This window comes from Antechinus flavipes, chromosome 4, assembly GCF_016432865.1.
Source record: "Antechinus flavipes isolate AdamAnt ecotype Samford, QLD, Australia chromosome 4, AdamAnt_v2, whole genome shotgun sequence".
Classification (NCBI taxonomy): domain Eukaryota; kingdom Metazoa; phylum Chordata; class Mammalia; order Dasyuromorphia; family Dasyuridae; genus Antechinus; species Antechinus flavipes.
Genome location: NC_067401.1, coordinates 209025996 through 209046020, shown reverse-complemented (window position 1 = coordinate 209046020; position 20025 = coordinate 209025996). Strand labels below are relative to the sequence as shown.

The 20025-nt window shown below is 37.3% G+C and overlaps 1 protein-coding gene across 2 annotated transcripts in view; it reads right to left on the bottom strand.

Moving 5' to 3' along the window:
• Positions 1-20025, bottom strand: part of RUNX2 (RUNX family transcription factor 2) — a 456664-nt gene that overhangs the window by 196187 nt on the left and 240452 nt on the right. Inside the window, exon 7 of one of the 2 annotated variants that reach the window (XM_051997071.1) lies at positions 761-5435. The exons of the other annotated variant lie outside the window; for it this stretch is intronic. Coding sequence (XP_051853031.1) covers positions 4957-5435 — 479 coding nt within the window. The 3' untranslated portion in view covers positions 761-4956. Of the gene's footprint in view, positions 1-760; positions 5436-20025 lie in introns of those variants that run through there. 2 annotated transcript variants of the gene reach the window in all.

Here is a 20025-nt window from a genome sequence, read left to right as displayed (position 1 = left end):
GGATGTCTCCTATATTTGGCGCTAATTCAACAGGTAGCTGGTTGATACAGCAGAGTGCTGGGCTTGAAGTCAGGAAGATAACTTCTTGAATTCAGATTTGGCCATAGACACATACTAGCTGTATGATCCTGAGCAAACTCAATCCTGTTTGCCTCAGTTTCCTCATCCTGTAAAATGAGCTGGAGAAGGAAATGGCAAACTTCTCCATCATCCTTGCCAACCCTGAAAGGGATTCAAAGTGGAAAATGGCTGAATAACAGTAAAAACCCTTAAGTAGCTCTATCCACAGTTAGAAGCTAAAGTTCATGGGAGTTAGAACTGGAAGGATCCTTATAAATCATCTCATACTATCCCTTCTTCTTTTTTTCTTTTTTCTTTTTTTTTTTTTAACAGATGAGGAAAGGGAGATCCAAAGATCAGCCAAGTAGTAAGAAATAGGCAGAATTCAAACCCAAGTCTTTTGATTCCAAATTCAGTGCTCACCCCACTTATACCACAGCAATCTCTCCTAGTAGATGAAAGGGAAATGAAACTCATCGATAGTTTCTTCTCCCATCTGTCTGTAGACACAGAGCCAAATAGTAAGAGAACTCCTTCCCAAATTCCTTCTCTCAGTGGTCATTCAGGATTTGCACTCTCCTTTGAGCCCTGGTATGTAAAGGCCATGTGAAAATAATTCAGTCAGGTGTAGGCAGAAGTGAGATAAATACTTGAAAAAGACTAGAAGAGAGAGTCAAGAGAAAAGTCTGAAACACAACACTTAACAAAACAAAACAAAAAAAGCAATTTTATTGAAAATTAAATCCAAACATCAAATTAATATTACAATCATGAGAAAAATGCCAAACAATTCAATTTACAATTGCAACATACAATACAAATAGTCCCTTTGAAGTTAAAAGTAAACTCATCCACAATCGTGATCTGTGGCACAAAGCAGAATTTGTACAATATGTGCACGGAAAGCGCAATAGCAATTGGGGAAAAAAAATAAAAATAAAAAAGCATGTATTTACACATAATGCTACAAATATTTTTGTTCCATCAGCAACCAAGAATGGTAAAGCATATCAAAAAAATGGAATTTCATTCATAATACCTAAAAAAAAATTACTGTAAAGTATGGTTTTGGCTGATATAATTAAACATACTGCACTAACAAGCAAACAGTTATCTGTAAACATGAAGTAAACAAATATCTAAAAATTCTCACAAAGAAAAATGTTAAAACGAAGTGAATTATATTTAAAAATAACAAATTCAAGGTTCAGAAGACTGGTCTTTTTGTTGACAGTTTTCTTGAATGTTGTCGGTGTAATTATTGCTTTTGAGAATGTTTTGTGGTCAGTCTAGTTAACCTAGATTCTGGAACGGGCCTTAATAATCGAGATGGGAATGAACTCTTGTGAACCAGCGCATCCATCACTTCTCCTCACTTTTGTGGGGTCTCTAACGGCTTATGTTTCTCTGCACAGAAGTTTTAAAGGGTGCTGGCCTGATGCAGACAACTAAAGAGCAAATAATAGTTGGTCTGTTCAAAGTCTACAGGGACTAGTTAGATGACATTCTGTCAGTTTACGAGAAGAATTGTGGCACTTGTTTTGGATCTGTGACATAGGTAAGATTTGTGAGACAACAGGACATCCAGAGATTGATATGGGCTAAGCTTTGTTGGTCACTCTATAAACTCTGCCAACATTTCTGCCTATAGGACCGTGCTGGTTTAGCCCTGAGGAAAACACATCTCCTTCAAGCCTGTTCTATCGGAATGGTACTTGGTTTCATAAGATTAAACAGACAGGAAATCTTTTCCCCCCCTTTCTTTGAAAATGAAAATCAAGTACTGATCACCCAATGCAAATTCATGGTCCTGTCCAAAAAAAAAAAAAAAAAAAAAATGAATACGCACTAAAGCAGGGAAAAGAGGCTTAAAAAAAAAAAAAAGGCAGACTATGGTCTAAGAAGTGGGGATTATTCTCCTCCCCCCTCTAAAAAATAAAAAGAAAAAAAGAAATGAAGTGCTTGAATTTTACCAAAGGAAAAAAAAATCTTTTTAAAGTGTTTCTGGGTTGCTGCCTGCAGCCACTATAACAACATTTCAACACAAAAGCATCCCTAAAAAAAATCACTTAATATGTGTACAGTAATCTTTAAAAAGCCCTTTTCTGCATAAAAAATAACGTACAAATATAGTACCTTTTTTTTTTTTAATTAAATAGGCTACAGCTGGCACTGGCAGTAACATTTTCCTCTCGATTAATTAACATTGAAATGTGTAACCAGACACTGGCTTTTTTAAGTGCTGCTGAAACCAACACACATACTTTACACTTACAAATAATGGGCAGTGGCGTGCTTCAAGCTGCCACAAACCAACAATAAATAGTATCAATTACAGCTTCCATCTTTAAAGGAAAACTTAAGAAATAGGAAAGTAGCTTATACATCTAAGCATACTTGTTATACAACCTTTAGAAGGCAAAAGATTTTCCCCCCTCCATTTTCTTTAGGAGCTAGGTTGAATGGTAGGAACATAACGTAACCATCACCCACAGGCCCCATTGCCACTCAGCCTAGGTAGGAATCAGAAGCCCACAGAACGAGTTTCTGCCCTATATGGGAGAACATGAATGGTTCTAAAGGCTGGGGGCAATACTGGGGGAGAAAGGGATTTTTGAGGACATATTTTGCTGGGGGGAGGGGCGGGTTCAAAATTTAAATCTGGGTCTCTCTCTGGTAATAATATTAAACATATCCTGCAGTTTTGGCTAAGAATAGACCTGATGTCATTATATGACGTGACCTCACATTATTGTAAGACTGAAGGCTTTTTGACTGTAGGGGTGGTAAAAGTGCATCCCAAAGGGCAGATACAGCCTGAATTCCTCTCCAGTGTCGCCCCTAAACACCTTGATTTACTCTTTATATGAAGAACTACAATTTCAAAGACAGCAGGTCCTAACATGCTGTGTTCCCTCTCAGTCCAACGACCTGCTGAGACTTGTAAGCAGGCAACCTTTCCACTTAGGACAAAAAATGGCCGAGATCCACTCCTTTAAATGTAAATGTGGTGGCAGGGGGCCAGAGGGGCTCTGGGCAGAGCAGACTGGGTCTCCCCCCGATTTCAGGATTGGTAAAGCTGATTGATTAAGAAACCCAGGTGCAATTTGGCTTCCCTGGACTGTGGTGTATCCTGATAGAGGCCTTTATCCACACATGTGGCTTTAAGGTGACTTGCATCTTCAGTATGAAGCTTGGAGATTGGAGTTTTGCTAAACTCTGAAACCACAGAACATTTTTTTCCCTGCAGTTCAATGATTTACTTGTGCTTGTCTCTTTAATGTGACAAGAATCATTTCCAGTTGAAAGAAGTTAAGAAACCACATCACTCCAGCATTTCATGCTGATGAAGGGCGACATAAGTGATAAAGCTAAAAGGTTGTTTTTTCACTCCCTAATCTTTATTGCTTAAAAAGGCAAACTGTGTTGAAGGTAACCAAAGATCTAATTGAATTAAACACAACACTTCCTTCATACATCACAAAAATATGCTACATCCAAAATACTTGGGGATGAAAGCATTTTAAAAATCACATTATGCCTGGACAAACTGAAATTGCTTAGCAATATTTCAGGTATGGCTATAGCCCACTGAAGAAATTTTGTTACTTAATAAAAAGCACTTTTAGAGACCGAAGTCAACATAGCAATACACTAAGAAATGTTTAAAGGGTCCAAATGTTATTAAATAATTATAAATATTTCTTTAAAGTTATATGACCATCCACGTCAGCAAGAAACCTCAGATTTTACACATATTCATAATTTAAAAAAAAAGAAAACAAATAACAACACACAAATGAAACACAAATACTATCTATACCCTTATGGCTATAAGAAGATATTGCCATTTTCATTTTTTTTTTGCATAAAAAAAATGGAAAGGATTTGATTGTAGGCATGGGGGTTCTTTCTGGTTAACTAGAAAAAGGCCAAAAAAAAAAAACCCATTAAGATTACCTATTCCAACTGGTACCACGAAGAGTAATTTTTTTTTTGATGTAGAAAAAAAATATGAACCCCAAAAAATTCAATTATTTATCTGCAGCAAGTTAAAGAGAAGTTTGCAACATCTATTAGGAACAGTCTAGAGTTGAATGGAAGCTCTCATTCTATCTATTTCGTTTATGTGCATCTACACCAACTTTGTAAGTTGGTTTGGAAAATGCACTGGCCGGATCCACTGGTCCAATACCTCACGTGACCTTCGCCATATACGGAGGGTTTGTGAAGCTTCAAGCACACAGAGGGGGCTGTAGCGCCCTTTTTCCTCCTAATACCTGGAGTCCACCTCTCAGAATTGGCACAAGAACAGGTGATTCGTGACGGTCCAAGCAACAGCAACCCAAAAAACCCAACCGCCGCCTTCTTGGTTTGTTGGTGGGTATGCAAAAGTACATTTTTAAATAGAAAGAAAACAAGGGTAGCTGTTTCAAAAGCAAAGAATGTGCTAGGATTCACATGATCTGAAACTCAACTATGAGGCTACTGCTCGGCCTTTTTCCTCCCAGGATCATGTAGCCTTGTAACCGTATAAACAACACGACTCAGCGAGTGAAAACGCTGAAAAAACAGGCACTTTGTAGATAGCATATATACATACACACACATACATGTCATCTGTGTTTATATTATGCATCTACACATATGCCCCGGTATATGTATAGACACATATACATGGCATAGATCGCAGTACTGTGCGGGCACAGTACATGTAAAGCACACACGTGAACACACGCGTGTGGTGTTTGTGTGTCGCCACATACATGTGTGTGTATGTATGTATATATATGTTTGGTTTTGGAATTTTGGTTTTTTGTTGTTGTTGTTGTTTGTTTTTTTTGTTTTGTTGGGGCTGGGGGGCTCGCAGGTGCTTGGGCCACTGCCGGAGGAATTTCAATAAGGCCGCCAAACAGATTCATCCATTCTGCCACTAGAATTCAAAACAGTTGGAGAACTGCTGTGGCTCCCATCAGCGTCAACGCCATCATTCTGGTTGGGCAAGTTGGGGTTTAATAGCGTGCTGCCATTCGAGGTGGTGGTGCAAGGCGGAAGCATTCTGGAGGGAGAGCGGTCTCCCCCTGGCACCATGGGGAACTGGTATGATCCTGATGAAGTGCCATAGTAGAGATATGGAGTGCTGCTGGTCTGGAATGGTCCACTTTGGTTTTGGGAGGAGCCAGGGTAGGGTGGTGGCAAGTAGGTGTGGTAGTGAGTGGTTGCTGACATACCGAGGGACATGCCTGAGGTGACGGGCGGTGTGTAAGTGAAGGTGGCTGGATAGTGCATTCGTGGGTTGGAGAAGCGGCTCTCAGTGAGGGATGAAATACTTGTGAACTGCCTGGGGTCTGAAAAAGGGCCCAGTTCTGAAGCACCTAAAAATTGTAACAAAAGATGGGGGAAAAAATCTGTAAATATCAATTAAAATAATTTTTTAAATTTTTTTTAAGAAAAAAAAAAAACGATATAATGATAGTTTCCCCAAAAGGAATCATGATTCACAAATACATCTTCAAAAGGAAAGGTCAACTTTTCAGTCTTACAGCATTTATCAATCAGCTCTGTTCATCTCCCAAAGAAGCCCAAAGTACTTTTAGAACAACCACAAAAATCCATAAGCCATGTTACAAGGACAAACTCCAAAACTGTATTCTGGGCTTTCTTCACCTTCCTCTTTCTGGGTGCAATTCAGAGTTTCATTGAACTCCAGAAACAGTTAAATGTTTGCTAACAAAAAGCCCATCATTTCCTGCATATAGTACAGAAATGAATGTGAATAAGTCCAACATTTGTCATTTTGTTATTAAAGAAAACATGAGAGCAGGGCCTCTAAACTGAACCAGGCTGAAATGAAATTTCCCAATATGATCTTGTCATCCTCAGTTGACACTTGGTACTTGTTTGGTGTGCATTTTTTTTAAAGTTATTCTTCTCATTTTAAAGTAAATGTAATGTTAAATAAAATTTGTACTAGACTTCCTAAGACTCCTTTATTTATCATGGCATAGTGCAGTGGTAAGAATCAGAAAAGACCTGGGCTGAAATCTTGCCTCAGACATTTACTATCCTGGGTTATTACAGGAATTCATTCATTCATTCATTTAACCTCCCTAACTCAGTTTCTTCATCTTTAAAGTGGGTATTTCAAAAGGATCAAATGAAATGATGTATGTAAAGTGCTTTGAAAATTTTAAAGCATCACATAAATGTTCCCTATTATAATGATTGTTATTATTTTTGTATGATTAGTATTATTTAATTTGTTATTAATCTGTAGGCCTCAGTTTCCTCACCTAAAAATGAGGGGGCTGAATTAAAATATCACTGATTCTTGCTAACTCTCATATTCTATCATTCTAGAATACCTAATGGGGGTGTCTAAGGGATCCTTCTCAGAACTTCCACCAAAAACTTTCCATAATAAATTGGAGAGATCAATTTGGAGGGTAAGGAGTTGAGTGTCTTTTATCTCACTGAATTTCAGGTTTCTGGTCTGTAAGAGTAGGCCTGACTTGTAGTAGCTGCAACAATGGTTTCTGTGCTGTAATAGATGTAGGAGGGAGAATCAAAAAACTCAACTTACAACTCTCATCGAAGAGACAATTCCCATTCTACAGAAATGGCCTCACTTCATATTAACTGGTTATCTGGGTTATGTTTGTGCCCATAACCTGGAGGCACAATTTTCTCTGTAAAATTTAATGTCCTTTGACTTCTAAAGCTTCTGCTCAATAAGCAGCACCAGAACCTGACAGAGTTTTAGGCTATTTCATTAAAAAATTAACCTTCTGAATTTACTAAAAATGACACTAAAAATCCCAAGTGATAATCTTTAAAAATGCATGCTTGTTCTTACATGTATTGGTTAATTTTAGTTTTCCAAATTTAAAAGAACTGAAATAAGCCCTCTTAAGTCACAAATGCTTTAATAAACTCAAGGATTGATTGCCTCCAACTTTTTATTTAGCCTTATGTCTGCATGCTCTATCATTTTTAGGTACCTGAAAAGGTCTTTCTTAATTTTTAAAGGAATTGATGTTTTTATATTTATTATTATTATTATTTTATATTTTATATATTTATTTTATATTTCACTATCCTTCTAGCATAGCCTGAGAATTTCTTATTATGAGGATCAGAGTGCTTACAGAATACTGCTTTAAGATCCTGAAAGGGTAGCTAGTTGGAGTAGTGGATAAAGTACCACACCTGAAGTTAAGAAGAAGCCCCAGGCCTCAGCCACTTACTAGCTGTGTGCCTCAGTTCCTCATCTATGAAATGAAATGGAGAAAAAATTGGCAACCACTCCATTATCTTTGCCACGAAAATGTCAAATGGGTCCAATGAAAGCTGGACATGATGGAATAACAAAAACTCACTGAAGACAGGGACTATCTGGTTTTTGTACCCTAAGTACCTAGCTTAACGCATTCACACAGGAGATGCTTAATAAACATTTGTTGGATTGGATTGTTTAAAGAAAAGGACTGGGTTCTATCACAAAATGGAGACCCCATGCTCTGTAACTTAAATCTAGACTTATAAAGGATAACCATCCAAAGGAGAGATTGCTAACCTGTCTTTCTCTCACATTAACCAAATCAAGTAGACTAGCAAGCAGAAAAGATCTTTCTTAATTTTTAAAAGAATTGACTTTTTTATATTTATTATGATTATTTTATATATTTTATATATTTATTTTATATTTCACTATCCTTCTATCATAGCCTGAGAATTTCTTATTATGAGGATCAGAGTGCCTTTCCATATTGGTTGAGAGGTAGAAGGCCACAGGCAGAAGTGAAAAGCATGAGAATTACAAGAGCAAAAGGAGGAAAAGAGAATTGGCCACAGTGAGAGGAGCCCACTCTTTCCCGCCTTCACTATCCACTCTAAGCAAAAGTACAGGCCCACAGGCCAAGGATAAAAAATGGCGGGCAGCTTCGGCAACCAGAAGCAAATGCCTTCAGGATGACAAATCAGTTCTGGCTCCGCTAAATCCCCCTGAGCCGACTCCAGATTCATTCTCTCTCTCTCTTTCTCTCTCTCTCTCTCTCTTCTCTCTCTCTCTCTCTCTCTCTCTCTCTCTCTCTCTCTCTCTCTCTCTCTCTCTCTCTCTCTCGACTGGCCTTACAAGTGCCCCTTCTTTTGACATACAGCACTATGAAAAAGGGAGGTAAAAGCTGAAAGAAAAGTAGTGAATGTTCTTGGGGTGACTAGCTCAAGAAGTATTAACTGATGCCCAAAGGCAGATGGGAGTATAGAGGAATTGAAGAGGATTTTGTTCATGCTGCCCCCCCAAACCCTTTACCCCCACGCTTATGTTTAAGGTTGCACAACGCAGGCAATGAATGCAAACCACAGTTGCTCTTAAGCCAAAACGTTTTCCTCTCAAAGTATGTAGGTGAACTGAACTTGTAGCTGGCTCAGCCTAGAGTTTTAGACAAACTCCTGCGTACATCAAGTTCAATGCTCAGATCACATAAGAGAAGCTTGAACATTAGCAATTTAAAACAGAATGAAGTCACATTCATAATGTCAATGTCTTCCCCACTGGGCCACAGAGTTCACACAAGATAGACTGTTTAAAGCAGAGAATACTCCTCTTGTGTTTGTATTTAAAATACTGTAGTAATAATTAAAATTCCATGTGGTTTCATTTATTTTGATGCAGAAGCCTCATTAAAGCTCCATACTTGGCACTTTGCCAGTAAGTTCCAAGATGGTTTTGAATTCACATTTCCCCCCCTTCTTTTCCTCCCCCACTTCTTTTACCTGTTACTATTTTGTTGATTTTTTTTTTTTTACAGCCCATCACATGCCAGGGTCACTATGCCTTCTGCTTTATGGATGCCAGCTAATGCCAGTTGACATTCATTTTTCAATTAATGAGCTCTGGTTGTGGTTTATGGAAAACAATGCAACAAATTTCCGCCAGGTTTACGGCACTTTGGCCAATCACTTCCAGTTATTACAGACTGTAATGTCCCGAGGATTAACTCCTTCTGGGCACAGCAACTTGATGTGGACTTTAAAAGGATTATGGGATAATTTTATAACTTACAAACAATGCAATTTGCTGGAATTTGCTTAGTCATTTTAACTTATTGGTACGTTACCAAAGAAATGTTTCCTAAACTTCTGCATATGTCTTCTGTGTGAGGAAGTTTTAACAACTTTCCAAAGTGCAACCTGAGATCATTTAAAATAATCTGTTGCAGGGGAAAAATCCAACCCTTGAGGTGCACAGTATGCTTTAAAACAAAAATGCAAAGGCTTTCTGAGCCTTCCGTTTATTTATGATAATTACCACAGAAGCAGATACTTTAATTACATTTTCCTTTATTGAATACGTCTGTCTCTGTACTTCCAAATCACTGTGTTTTTCATCTGAACTCCCAGACTTTAGTTCCCCCCTCTCTTTTTTGGGCTACTTGGCTACTATATCTTGCTCATTCAGTCTTTCCTCATGTCCCTAAACCTTTAGAATTGTTTTGTTGTTGGTTTTGTTTTGTGGGGATTTTTTTTAAAGTCACCAGTTGCTAGAAATTTAATATACCATCACATCAGCTAAAGTGAAAGAAGAATGCTTTCCACTTATTTAACAAAAGCCCCTAAGAAGAAGACTCTGGGGGTCCTGGTGAATGCTATGTCATCAATGCCCCCTTTATGGCTTTCTAAACCAAGGAAGCGGACTTGGAGCATGTTGCTTATCCAACAAGTCATAATTCATAACAATAACTAATAAGAACTCATCGTGGGAGATTCCTTTGGTGTAACGGGTGCAAGGCCTGTAGTCAGGAAGACCTGGTTTTATGAACTGCTTCTGATGTACACTGACTAAATTACTCCAACTGCTAGGCCCTTCCACTTTCAGAGTACCCTTCCTTCTACTGCTTCTATCGTGTATAAACCTATATATTTACTAAAGAACAGGATTGTTTTTTGTCTTTCTTTGTATTTTCCATGCTTAGAGCAATGCTAGGCATACATTAAGAGCTCAATTAGTGCTTTGCTGACTTCTTGGTGCCCCAGGCACTTTTTAAGACTTTGAAGATAAGGTGCCTATTTGCATCAGTAGAGAGAAATTCCTCACTCTTCCACCTGAAGAAGTATGTTTTAAAGTTTGCTTTCATCATAATAACACTATGATTAGGTGTGCAAGCATTGTATAAGGTCCCTGGGGATACCTTAAAAGTAGCAAAAGCATCCCATACAAGTAGCTTCCTCCATCACTATTTCCCTTTTCCTTCATACACAACCAGCAGCAAAGCTTTTCTAGAAAACGGGAGGGTTCAGATGTTTGGGGGTACCATAGAAGAAGTATTTCATTTCAAAGCCTAGTTGGCAATATTACAAAGAACAGTTGATGTTAGTTACAAAGGGCGTTATCTAGTATACAAAGGACAGTTGATGTCAGTTAAAAAGAATTGGTTCAAATGACATTTAATTTGTTCTATTCTCTTTCTGAATGGTTATTTTTTTTTAATCTGTTGCCTTATGAAACTACTGTTTACCTAACTAGAATTCACTGACTTGAACTTTCCCAGTGCCTAAGAGATGCACCAATCATAAGTTGGACACTTATGGGAACTCATGAAATTTTCTGAAGTCACCTTCTATGCTAATAATGAGCTAACTCTGGTCTGCCTGGGCTAGGTAAAGTGCTTAGAAGGGTCTGACATTTTCTAAGGATAGCTGACTTCACAGAAGCCTATTATTCCCAAGTTGTCATAGGCTCCAGCAAATAAATGCTTCTCTGAGTTCTCCTCAATCTTGGTGCTTTCCCTCTGAGAATATCCCTCCAATTTATTCCATATATCCCTTGTGTGTAAATAGTTGTTTTAATGTTGTGTCCTCCATTAGACTGTGAGCAAAGACTATTTTGGTTTTTCTATTTGTATTATTCTCAGTACCTGGCATAGAGTTAGGGCATAATAAATGTTTTGGATTTTGTTTTCTTTTCCCTATTCTATTCTAATCCATCAGAAGCAGCAGGTAAGAGGTAGTACAGTGGGAGACAGTAAAGAAAGTTCAAGGGAAGTAATGATGGAGAATCTCTAAGCTCTGACACCATTTGCTGTCTATGATAACCACTTCTGAATTCACCAGTTTTTTTTTTATTATTACAGATATGACCTAAACAGATATATAATCAGGGGTAGGATTGTGTTTTGTACTTTTTTGCCTTTTCTATGGTGACCTGGAACAGGATTAACCACATTAAGAGGCTCTCAATAAAAAAAGTCTTGTTGAGTGGAAAAAGGAAAGGAGAGCTCTAGAATGAAAATCCTGTTGGTTTCCAGTGAGTAGTAGGAGTGGGGAGTCAGTTTAGTGTTTATATGACCACTTCTCAGTCACTAACACTTTATCATTCTCCTTCTCAACCCCTAATCAATGGGATACAATGTGTGTGTGTGTGTGTGTGTGTGTGTATATACATACATGTATATATGTACATACACACATTTTATCATTCTCTCTCAACCTCTAATCGATGGGATACAATGTATATGTATATACATGTGTATATGTACATACACACACTTTATTATTCTCTTTTTCAACCCCTAATCAATGGGATACAATGTATATGTATATACATGTGTATATGTACATACACACACTTTATCATTCTCTCTCAACCTCTAATCGATGGGATACAATGTATATGTATATACATGTATATATGTACATACACACTTTATTATTCTCTTTCTCAACCCCTAATCAATGGGATACAATGTATATGTATATACGTATATATGTATATATACACATATTTTATTGAGGAGGAAAACCAAGATCCCCCTGAAAACCCCTCCTTTCCTGATAAGTTACAGAAATTGCGTATCCTTTACCTCTATGAGGTGCTAACTTTAAAGCTTTATTGTGATCTTTTAAGTGCCAGGAGTTAATGGATGAACTAAACTAAATGAAGCCTGAATACTTTATATTAACCTCTTCATGGTACTTCTAGAGGCAATGTGTTATTACACAAAAAGAATCAGGCACTGAAGCCAGAGAGACCTGGGTTCAAATGCTGCCTCTGACTCATCAGGGCTGTGTGACTATGGACAAGTCACTTAACTTCTAAGAGATTTAAGCACCTCTCTAAGTTGCAGAGAAAGTACCAACCCGTATTAGTGGAAGGCATTTCTTTATCAAAGAACTTCCTGTGACAGTTGAAATCACAGGTCCAGGCATTATCTTTATTAGAGTATTGACACTATTTAAACATCATTTGCAATGAGACATATTCAAGACTTTTCTATCTGAAGAAAAAGTACTGATCCTTTGCACCTCCAATAGTCTTGGAGATTTTTAAACATTTGCTAATATGTTTTGTCTGATCACTTCCCAACAAATATCACGAATTTCTCTATAAAGTTTAATATACTCTTCTCCCAAGTAATCAACCTGTTGTTAACAGAAAAGGAGTGTCCTTTAATTTTGATAATGTGATAATGCTAATTAACCTTGTGTTTTAGTTAGGAATTTTTGCCCCTGGGTATTGACTTCATTATTTCTACAATAATCTGGCTCTCTTTTCTTCGCCTAATACATCAGTCTCTACCTCACGGCTTTTCACAGAACCACCAAAGATGTGAAGAATCTTAGACATTATCTGTTCCAACCTCCTTGTATTACAGGTGAAGCCCAGATAAGAGGAAGTGCTTGTCCAAGATCACAGGACTAGGGCCTAGAAGAGCTAGACAATACAACTTTTGACTGCTAATTCAGTTCTTTTTCCATCACCCCATCTAACCCTGACTCTAGTTTCTGTGGCATTTCAATGAAGCAGATACTAGTATATATGTTGCAAAATTCTTAGTAAGGGCTACTAAACAGCATCTACAGAAGCCTGTTCTGTTGGTTACCTCAAAAAGTGCAGTTTACAAAAGTACATTAAGAAAAGATAGAAAAATCCTTCCATTCAAATGTCATGAGGAAAGTCCTTGGTGAAACATGGTGCTAATAAATGTGACATAATTATTATTCATATCCTTTGACCACTTAAAACCAAAGCATTACTTTCTTCTACCAGTCTGGAGGGAAACCCCAATTTCACAAACCAAAGAAAGATAACAAACACTTCAGTCAAGAAAGGAGACCTGAACAAAGTACTTCTGGCACATTCCCTTTCCACCAATCCAACCAAATTTGCCATTCCTAAACACCAGGAGCCCTTCACTTAAGTAAGGGAAGTCTCTACACCATCTATCACAAAGACAATGTAGAAATTCATCATGGAATTCATCATGCTCATGTTGTATGTTCCCTTTGTCCAGCAAAAAAGGGAAAATGTTATAAACAAGGATAATAGACATGAGTCAAGTTATAGGATGAGAATAAGCATGGTATAGATTGGTCTTTTCACTAATTTTTCCTATTCTTCCTATCACTAAAAAGATTACAATACCAAGAAGGTAAACTAATCAACATTTATTAAGTGCCCACTAGATACCAGACCATTTTCTAGGGACAGGGGTACAAGCACAAACATGAGGCAATTCTTACCCACAAGGAGCTTATTTGAATTAGTTATCTTCCTCCTCCTAACATGCTACATCTACCATTTCTGGTATCAATGAATTAGGATCTTTTATGACATTTAATTCTAAGCCATCTCATAGCACACATCTGAAGAAATATAAGAGATAACATTAATAACAAAAATAACACATTTATTTGACATTTTAAAGTTTGCAAAGCACTTGTCACACATTACATCATTTGAGGCTCATAACAATGGTTATGTTGAAGTTGGTATCTCACTTATTTCCATTTTATAGCAAAAACCTTCCCTGATTCCCCCCAATAACTCCCTATTTAAATTGCCTTGTATTTCATCTGTATATATGCTAAATATGCTTATATTTACATATATTGTTTTCCTCAATAGAATCTAACTCCTTGAGGGCAAAGACTTTACCATTTGTCTTTGTAACCCCAATCAAGTCAACGAGTATTTATTATTAAGTGCCAGGCACTGTGCTAAATTGTGAGAATATAAAGAAAAGTTGGAAAAACCCAGTCCTTGTTCTCAAGAAGTTCACAGTTTATTAGAAGAAATGATATGCAAGCAGCAATGTACAAACAGACAGAAAGATGAAAATGATCTCATAGGGAATGTACTAAGAGTAAGGAAAGACTTCTTAAGCAAATGAAAATTTAGCACTTAGCATGGCTACTGGCAGAGAACCAGTACTTAATAAATCTTTGATCACTGATCCATTGATAAGGAAATTGAAGCTCAAAGAGGTTAAATGATTTGGCCAATGTCACACAGCTATTAAGTGTCAAAGTTTGGTTATCCTGAGCTACACCTGAAGATTTCCTTAACAAAAAAGAGGGACCACCAAAAGCACGGTTTTGAACCAATTACCAAAGCAAACAAAAGTAATGAAAACTTGGATTAGCAGACCTTGCAATTTTTTTTTCAAAAGAGAAAAAAATCTGCCTCAACTATCCAGTATAAATATTTGTTTCCAGTGCCGTCATGAATTGTACTTTTCCACTGCTTACTCGCAAATTCTGAAAGACCATCTGATCCTACAGTTAAGAAAGTATGCTAGACTAGGGGAAAGGAAAAAAAAAACCCTTGGCAATTTTCAGTAACTTCAACCTTTCCTTAAACCCACCCAAACTTTTTCTGAGGATCCTGTTGGAATAGTATATTTCCTTTTTGAGGAGAAAAAGGGAGGGATAGGGTCAGTTGGGTAAGTGGGATGTAGAGAAAGAAAGACAGGGAGGGGGGTGGCAGAAGAAAAAAGTGAGTAACCCTCTCTGGTCCTTGATTAAGAACTTTAAAAAAGCTGGGAAGGGTCGATAGTCTTTGAAACCAGATCCACTGTAGGACGGAAGCCAGCACCCAGGACACCGTGTCTTTCAGGGGAGGCCACACACGGTGCCACTGCAGTCATATGACTGCTCTGTCACATCCTGAAGTCATTTCCAGTCCATGCACAAGTTTGTCCTCCCGTTCAGAGAGGATCGGATATATTGGGAACGCACATATGGAAGCACTTTCAGGGAATCAGTTTCCATGAAATTCATAATGAGCCAAGTGGCTTCAGATGTGGTTGCGTTCCTCAGATTAGCCAAACGAAAGGAAAAAAAAAAAAGAAAGAAAGAAAGAAAGGGAAAAAAGGAAAGGAAAAGAAAAAGAAAGAAAAAGGGGAGAGAGACAAATCTACCCTTTCAGACCTTATTTATGTTTCAGAAAAATTAAAAACCACTAATGACTTATGGCTACCAAAACGCAGAACATTAGAGACAGACAGAAAAAGAGAGACAGCGAGAGAGAGATACAAAGAAATAGAGACAGACAGACAGAAAACAAAGACAGACAGAAGTAAATGAATCTTTTCTAAAAATAGCAGCTTTAATATCTGTAATCTTATCATAAATCAGGAGGAGGCCTTCCTGTCACAGCATCTGCCTACAATGCATAATTAACTCTTTCTGAAGTCCTAGTAGAAAGAAAAAAAAAAAAAGATGAGAGGAAGCAAAAAGTAGACCAGGGGAACTGGAAGATAGAGAACTGACTCTAATTTGATAACATGTGCGGTCCATTAAGATTGTTTTCAAAATTGCGACTTAATGATAAATTGTTGCTAGAGTAAATCTCTCAAAGAGGGCTGAATTCAGACAAGACAGCCTGAGATTTTCCTGCGGCCTGTGCTGGTTGTAAACGGGGCCTGTATTAAATACTGAAATTTATGAGCTGGTGGAGATACTAGAGATGGCACAACAAAGTCTGGCTGATAAGAAGGTGTGCACGGACGTGGTTCCAACAGCAGTTTTTAAAGGACAAGACTTAACCTGAACACCACATGCAGAATTGTCTTGACTTATAGGGATACAGAAATGATGGGGGTGGAAAGGAAAGGAAAAGGGAAATAGGATTGGTCATTGCTTAGAAAGAAAGTGTCCTACTTTGGGCAAGCACTTAACCTTTCATTTCCCTGACAACTCTCTATGACTATAATCTCAGAAGAGTTGCTGATCCGTGTGGATACAAGGAGTTTCTTCACTGGTAGTTCTTTATACCAATAAAATCACAGGGCAGGACCAAACAACAAGAATTAATTAAGAATCAAGCGTTGCTTAATCAACACAACTCTGAATCACGGAACCACAGAACATTAAGTCTGGAAGAACTCTGAGAATTAATTAGTCTAATCCTTTTTATTTAATGATAAAGATGCCTGCAGTCCAGGGAAGTGACTTACCTAAGATCACACAGCAGGTCACAGATTTCCAACCACTTAATGCTTATAACTTATTTAATCCTGCTGGAGGAAAGAGTTGCTAATAAAAACAACCACAGATAATATCTCATGCCCAGATTGCACATAAGAGTTTCCAATTCACTTTCAGATACATCTCATTTAATTCAGAGAATAACAAGGTAGACTAATGGGATATTATTTTTCCCAATTTATAGATCATAGCATTATAGATTTAGTGCTGCAGAGGAAACTGAAGTACCCAGAATTTAAGAGATCTGGTTAAGGTCAAGTCAAATAACTGTTAAGAGCACAGCAGGGACTAGAATTCAAATTTTCTGTCTCTTATTCAGAATTTTTCACTATAACATAATAGGGTTTAGTAGGCTATATTGTGATCTTGGGCATTTAACTGTGGAGTTTTGATCCTGACTTTGCCATTAATTTTCTGATTCATCAAGAGTAAAACTGTATTCCTCAATCTGTCTCACCTTTTGAATAATATGTATTAATCCCATTGGAGAATTCTAACGAGGAAATAAAATCATTTGGCTAATAAGAAATGTTTCAGTGGGTTTCCACTGATCCAGTGTGAACTAATAAAGCTAATGTATGGGCAGATAGATGACAAAGTAGGTAGAGTGTCAAGCATAGATTCAGAAAGATTCATCTTCATGAGTTCAAATCTAGCCACAGACACTGATTAACTATGTGACCCCAGGCAAATCACTTATTCCTGCTTGCCTCAGTTTCTTCATTTAGTAAATGAAGAGAAGGAAATGGCAAACCATTCCAAAATATCTGTCAAGAAAACTCCAAATGTGGCCACAAAGAGTCAGACATGATTAAAAGAACTGGATAAAAAAGCCAATGAAGAAATTGGAAGAGAATCAGAACCAGGTGATTTTAAGTCATCCTCTGTATTTATATAAAATTCAGCCCTTCTATGAGAGAAAGCTACTGTATCCTATGGCCTACAAAGAGTCAAAACTTCTTGACTCCAAAAAGATGTCTTGTTAAGGTAGGAAGGGAAATTTAAGGTAATATATAATGAAAAAAATTCAACACTGCCTTGGAATACATTTAAAATTTTTTCAATTAACAAACATTTAATTTTTTCCTCCTTTTTTTTTCTGTCTTCAAGAAGCTTATATTTCTTTCTTTTTTTTTTTTACGTTTCTGTTGCATGCAATGCACTGTGTAATTTCTTTTTTTTTTAATTTTTATTTAATAATTACTTTATATTGACAGAATCCATGCCAGGGTAATTTTTTTTACAACATTATCCCTTGCATTCGTTTCTGTTCTGATTTTTCCCCTCCCTCCCTCCACCCCCTCCCCTTTTTCCTCCTTTTCTTTTCTCCCTTGGGAAAAAAGAAATGAAAAATGAAACTTTCATAACAAATGTGCATTTTTGTTTTGTTCTTCAGACATTTCAGTCATGTAGGACTCTGTGATTCCATGGCAAAGATAACCAGAATGGTTTGCCATTTCCTCTTCTAATTACTTTTATAGATGAGGAAACTGAAGCAAAAATGGTTAAGTGACTCACACAGCTAGTAATAAGGTGACAATGCTGTATGAATCTTGGTCATACATACACATAAATACACATATATACACATACACATTCTGGCTTCCTTATGTGGGAATAATAATACTCTTTTGTTTGGGAATAATTCAATTATAATAAAATATCCTGGTCTGGAATAAGGCAGATCCACTTGGGAGGCTCATAGAAAAGGAGAAGTCCTAAGATCCCACCGTAACTAGATCTACATTCTTTCATTCCATACCCCATGTTCTGCCCATTCCCCAAGCTGCGTGACAAGGGGCCCAGTACCCCAATGTAGTCAAGGAATTCTGGTGCTATTTAGGAGCTACTGCAAAGCCACCTAGATTGCTCAAGAAGCCTTCCAAATTCCAGGGAGACCTTGGGAGCAAATGATTTTATTCAGACTCCCCAAGGTTACTGCAATAAAATCAGCTTGACTCAATCCAATTAATCTAGAATGTAAAACAAAAAGGTTAGCTAGAACTAAATCTGCTTCAATGTCAAGTTCGTTTCTTTTTCTTTATCTTCTTTCCCTCTACAGCCAAGTATATCCCCCTTTAGCTACTAGGTCTCAAGGCCCTAAGCTTGGCTCCTGTCCCAGCCATGAGTATAAAGGAGGCTTCTCTGGCAGAACCTGAAGATATTTCACCATTAAGACTTTCTTGTTGCTGGTGCATAATGGTACCTTAGCATCGTCCTGAACTCAATTCCAGCACCCTGTTTTAATGTCTAGTTCCTGTGTTTGTCTGTCACCCTGACTTTCAGTCTGGCTATTTCCCAATGTTGTGCCTCATTTTCTGCTACCTACTGTTGAACATATTCCCCAAGGGAAAGGAATTTGGAATTCAAAGCCCACTTCTGACATTTACTAGCTGTATATTCTTGGCAAATTCTTAACTTCCCTGAACTTAGTCCTTCCATTTGTAAAATGAGATCGGGGGCCTCTGAAACACCCTTCTCCCTCTAGATGATGATTTCATCCTTGGAGTTTCTATATACATGAGCTGTTGGACACAGTCAGATATCTTGGGTTCAAATCTAACACAAATTAATAGTATGACCAGATCTAAGTACGTTTCAGTTTCTTGAGCTGTAAAATGGTCTAATACAACAGCTGCACTATCCTCTTTACAGGGTTGTTGAAGGAAATTTTTATAATCTTAAAGAACTATAGAAATCTGTTATTATTGCAGGACTGTCTGTACAATGCCTTACATAGTGCAAATATGTACATACACATGCATTTATTGGACCTAAGATCTGAACCAATATGCCTTTCCAATGTTATTTTTCACTACTTCCCTTTGTATACATAAATTCTAATCAAATTATACTATTCCTTATTTCCCAAACATGTGCTCTTATGTCTCTCTACCTTTCTCCTTTCAGCCTAGAAGGCTTTCTGCTCTATTTCTGTTCAACAAAATCCTCTCTCCTTAAAAGTCCAAATCAAATAGCACCTTTCCTGGGAAGCCTTTTTTGATACCTTTTCCCTCAGCTAGAAGAACTCCCTCTGAATTTGCAAAGTATTTTGTACCTTGTGGATGGCATTTATGTCATTCTATCTTGTATGACAGTTATTTTTAAGTCTTTTTTTTTTTTAAAGCAATTGAGGTTAAACGACTTGCTTAGGGTCACACAGCCAGTAAATGTTTGAGATTTGATTTGAATTCAAGTCCCCCTGACCTCCAGGGTTGGTGCTATACCCACTCTACCACTAAATTGCCCTTATAGTTGTTTTTAAAATAAAATGAAACTTCTGTAAAATTCTTCGCAAACATGAAAGTGCTCTATAAATGTTAATTATATGTACTTTTGTGCATATACTTCAAGTCCCTTACAAGATTTTAAGTTACTTGAGAGCAAAGATTATATTATTTATTTTCTTCTCCTTGATACTTGGTAAAGTATAGGTTATTAATGAATGATTATTGAATCAATGAATACATATAATGCCTAATTTGATGTGTTGCCTTACATCAGATTCCTAAGCCAGAGTTCCACTAACTCCTGTCTGCTTCACCTTATTTCAGTCTTAAACCTCTGGTAGTTGGACTAACCCATTTGTCTACATAGCTTTTCCCCCATAGTTAGTTCCACTCTAACCTAGAGCCAAAACCTAGAGAATATGCTGAAAGGACTTGAATCTTTCTGCAGAAATCTGTATGTCACAAC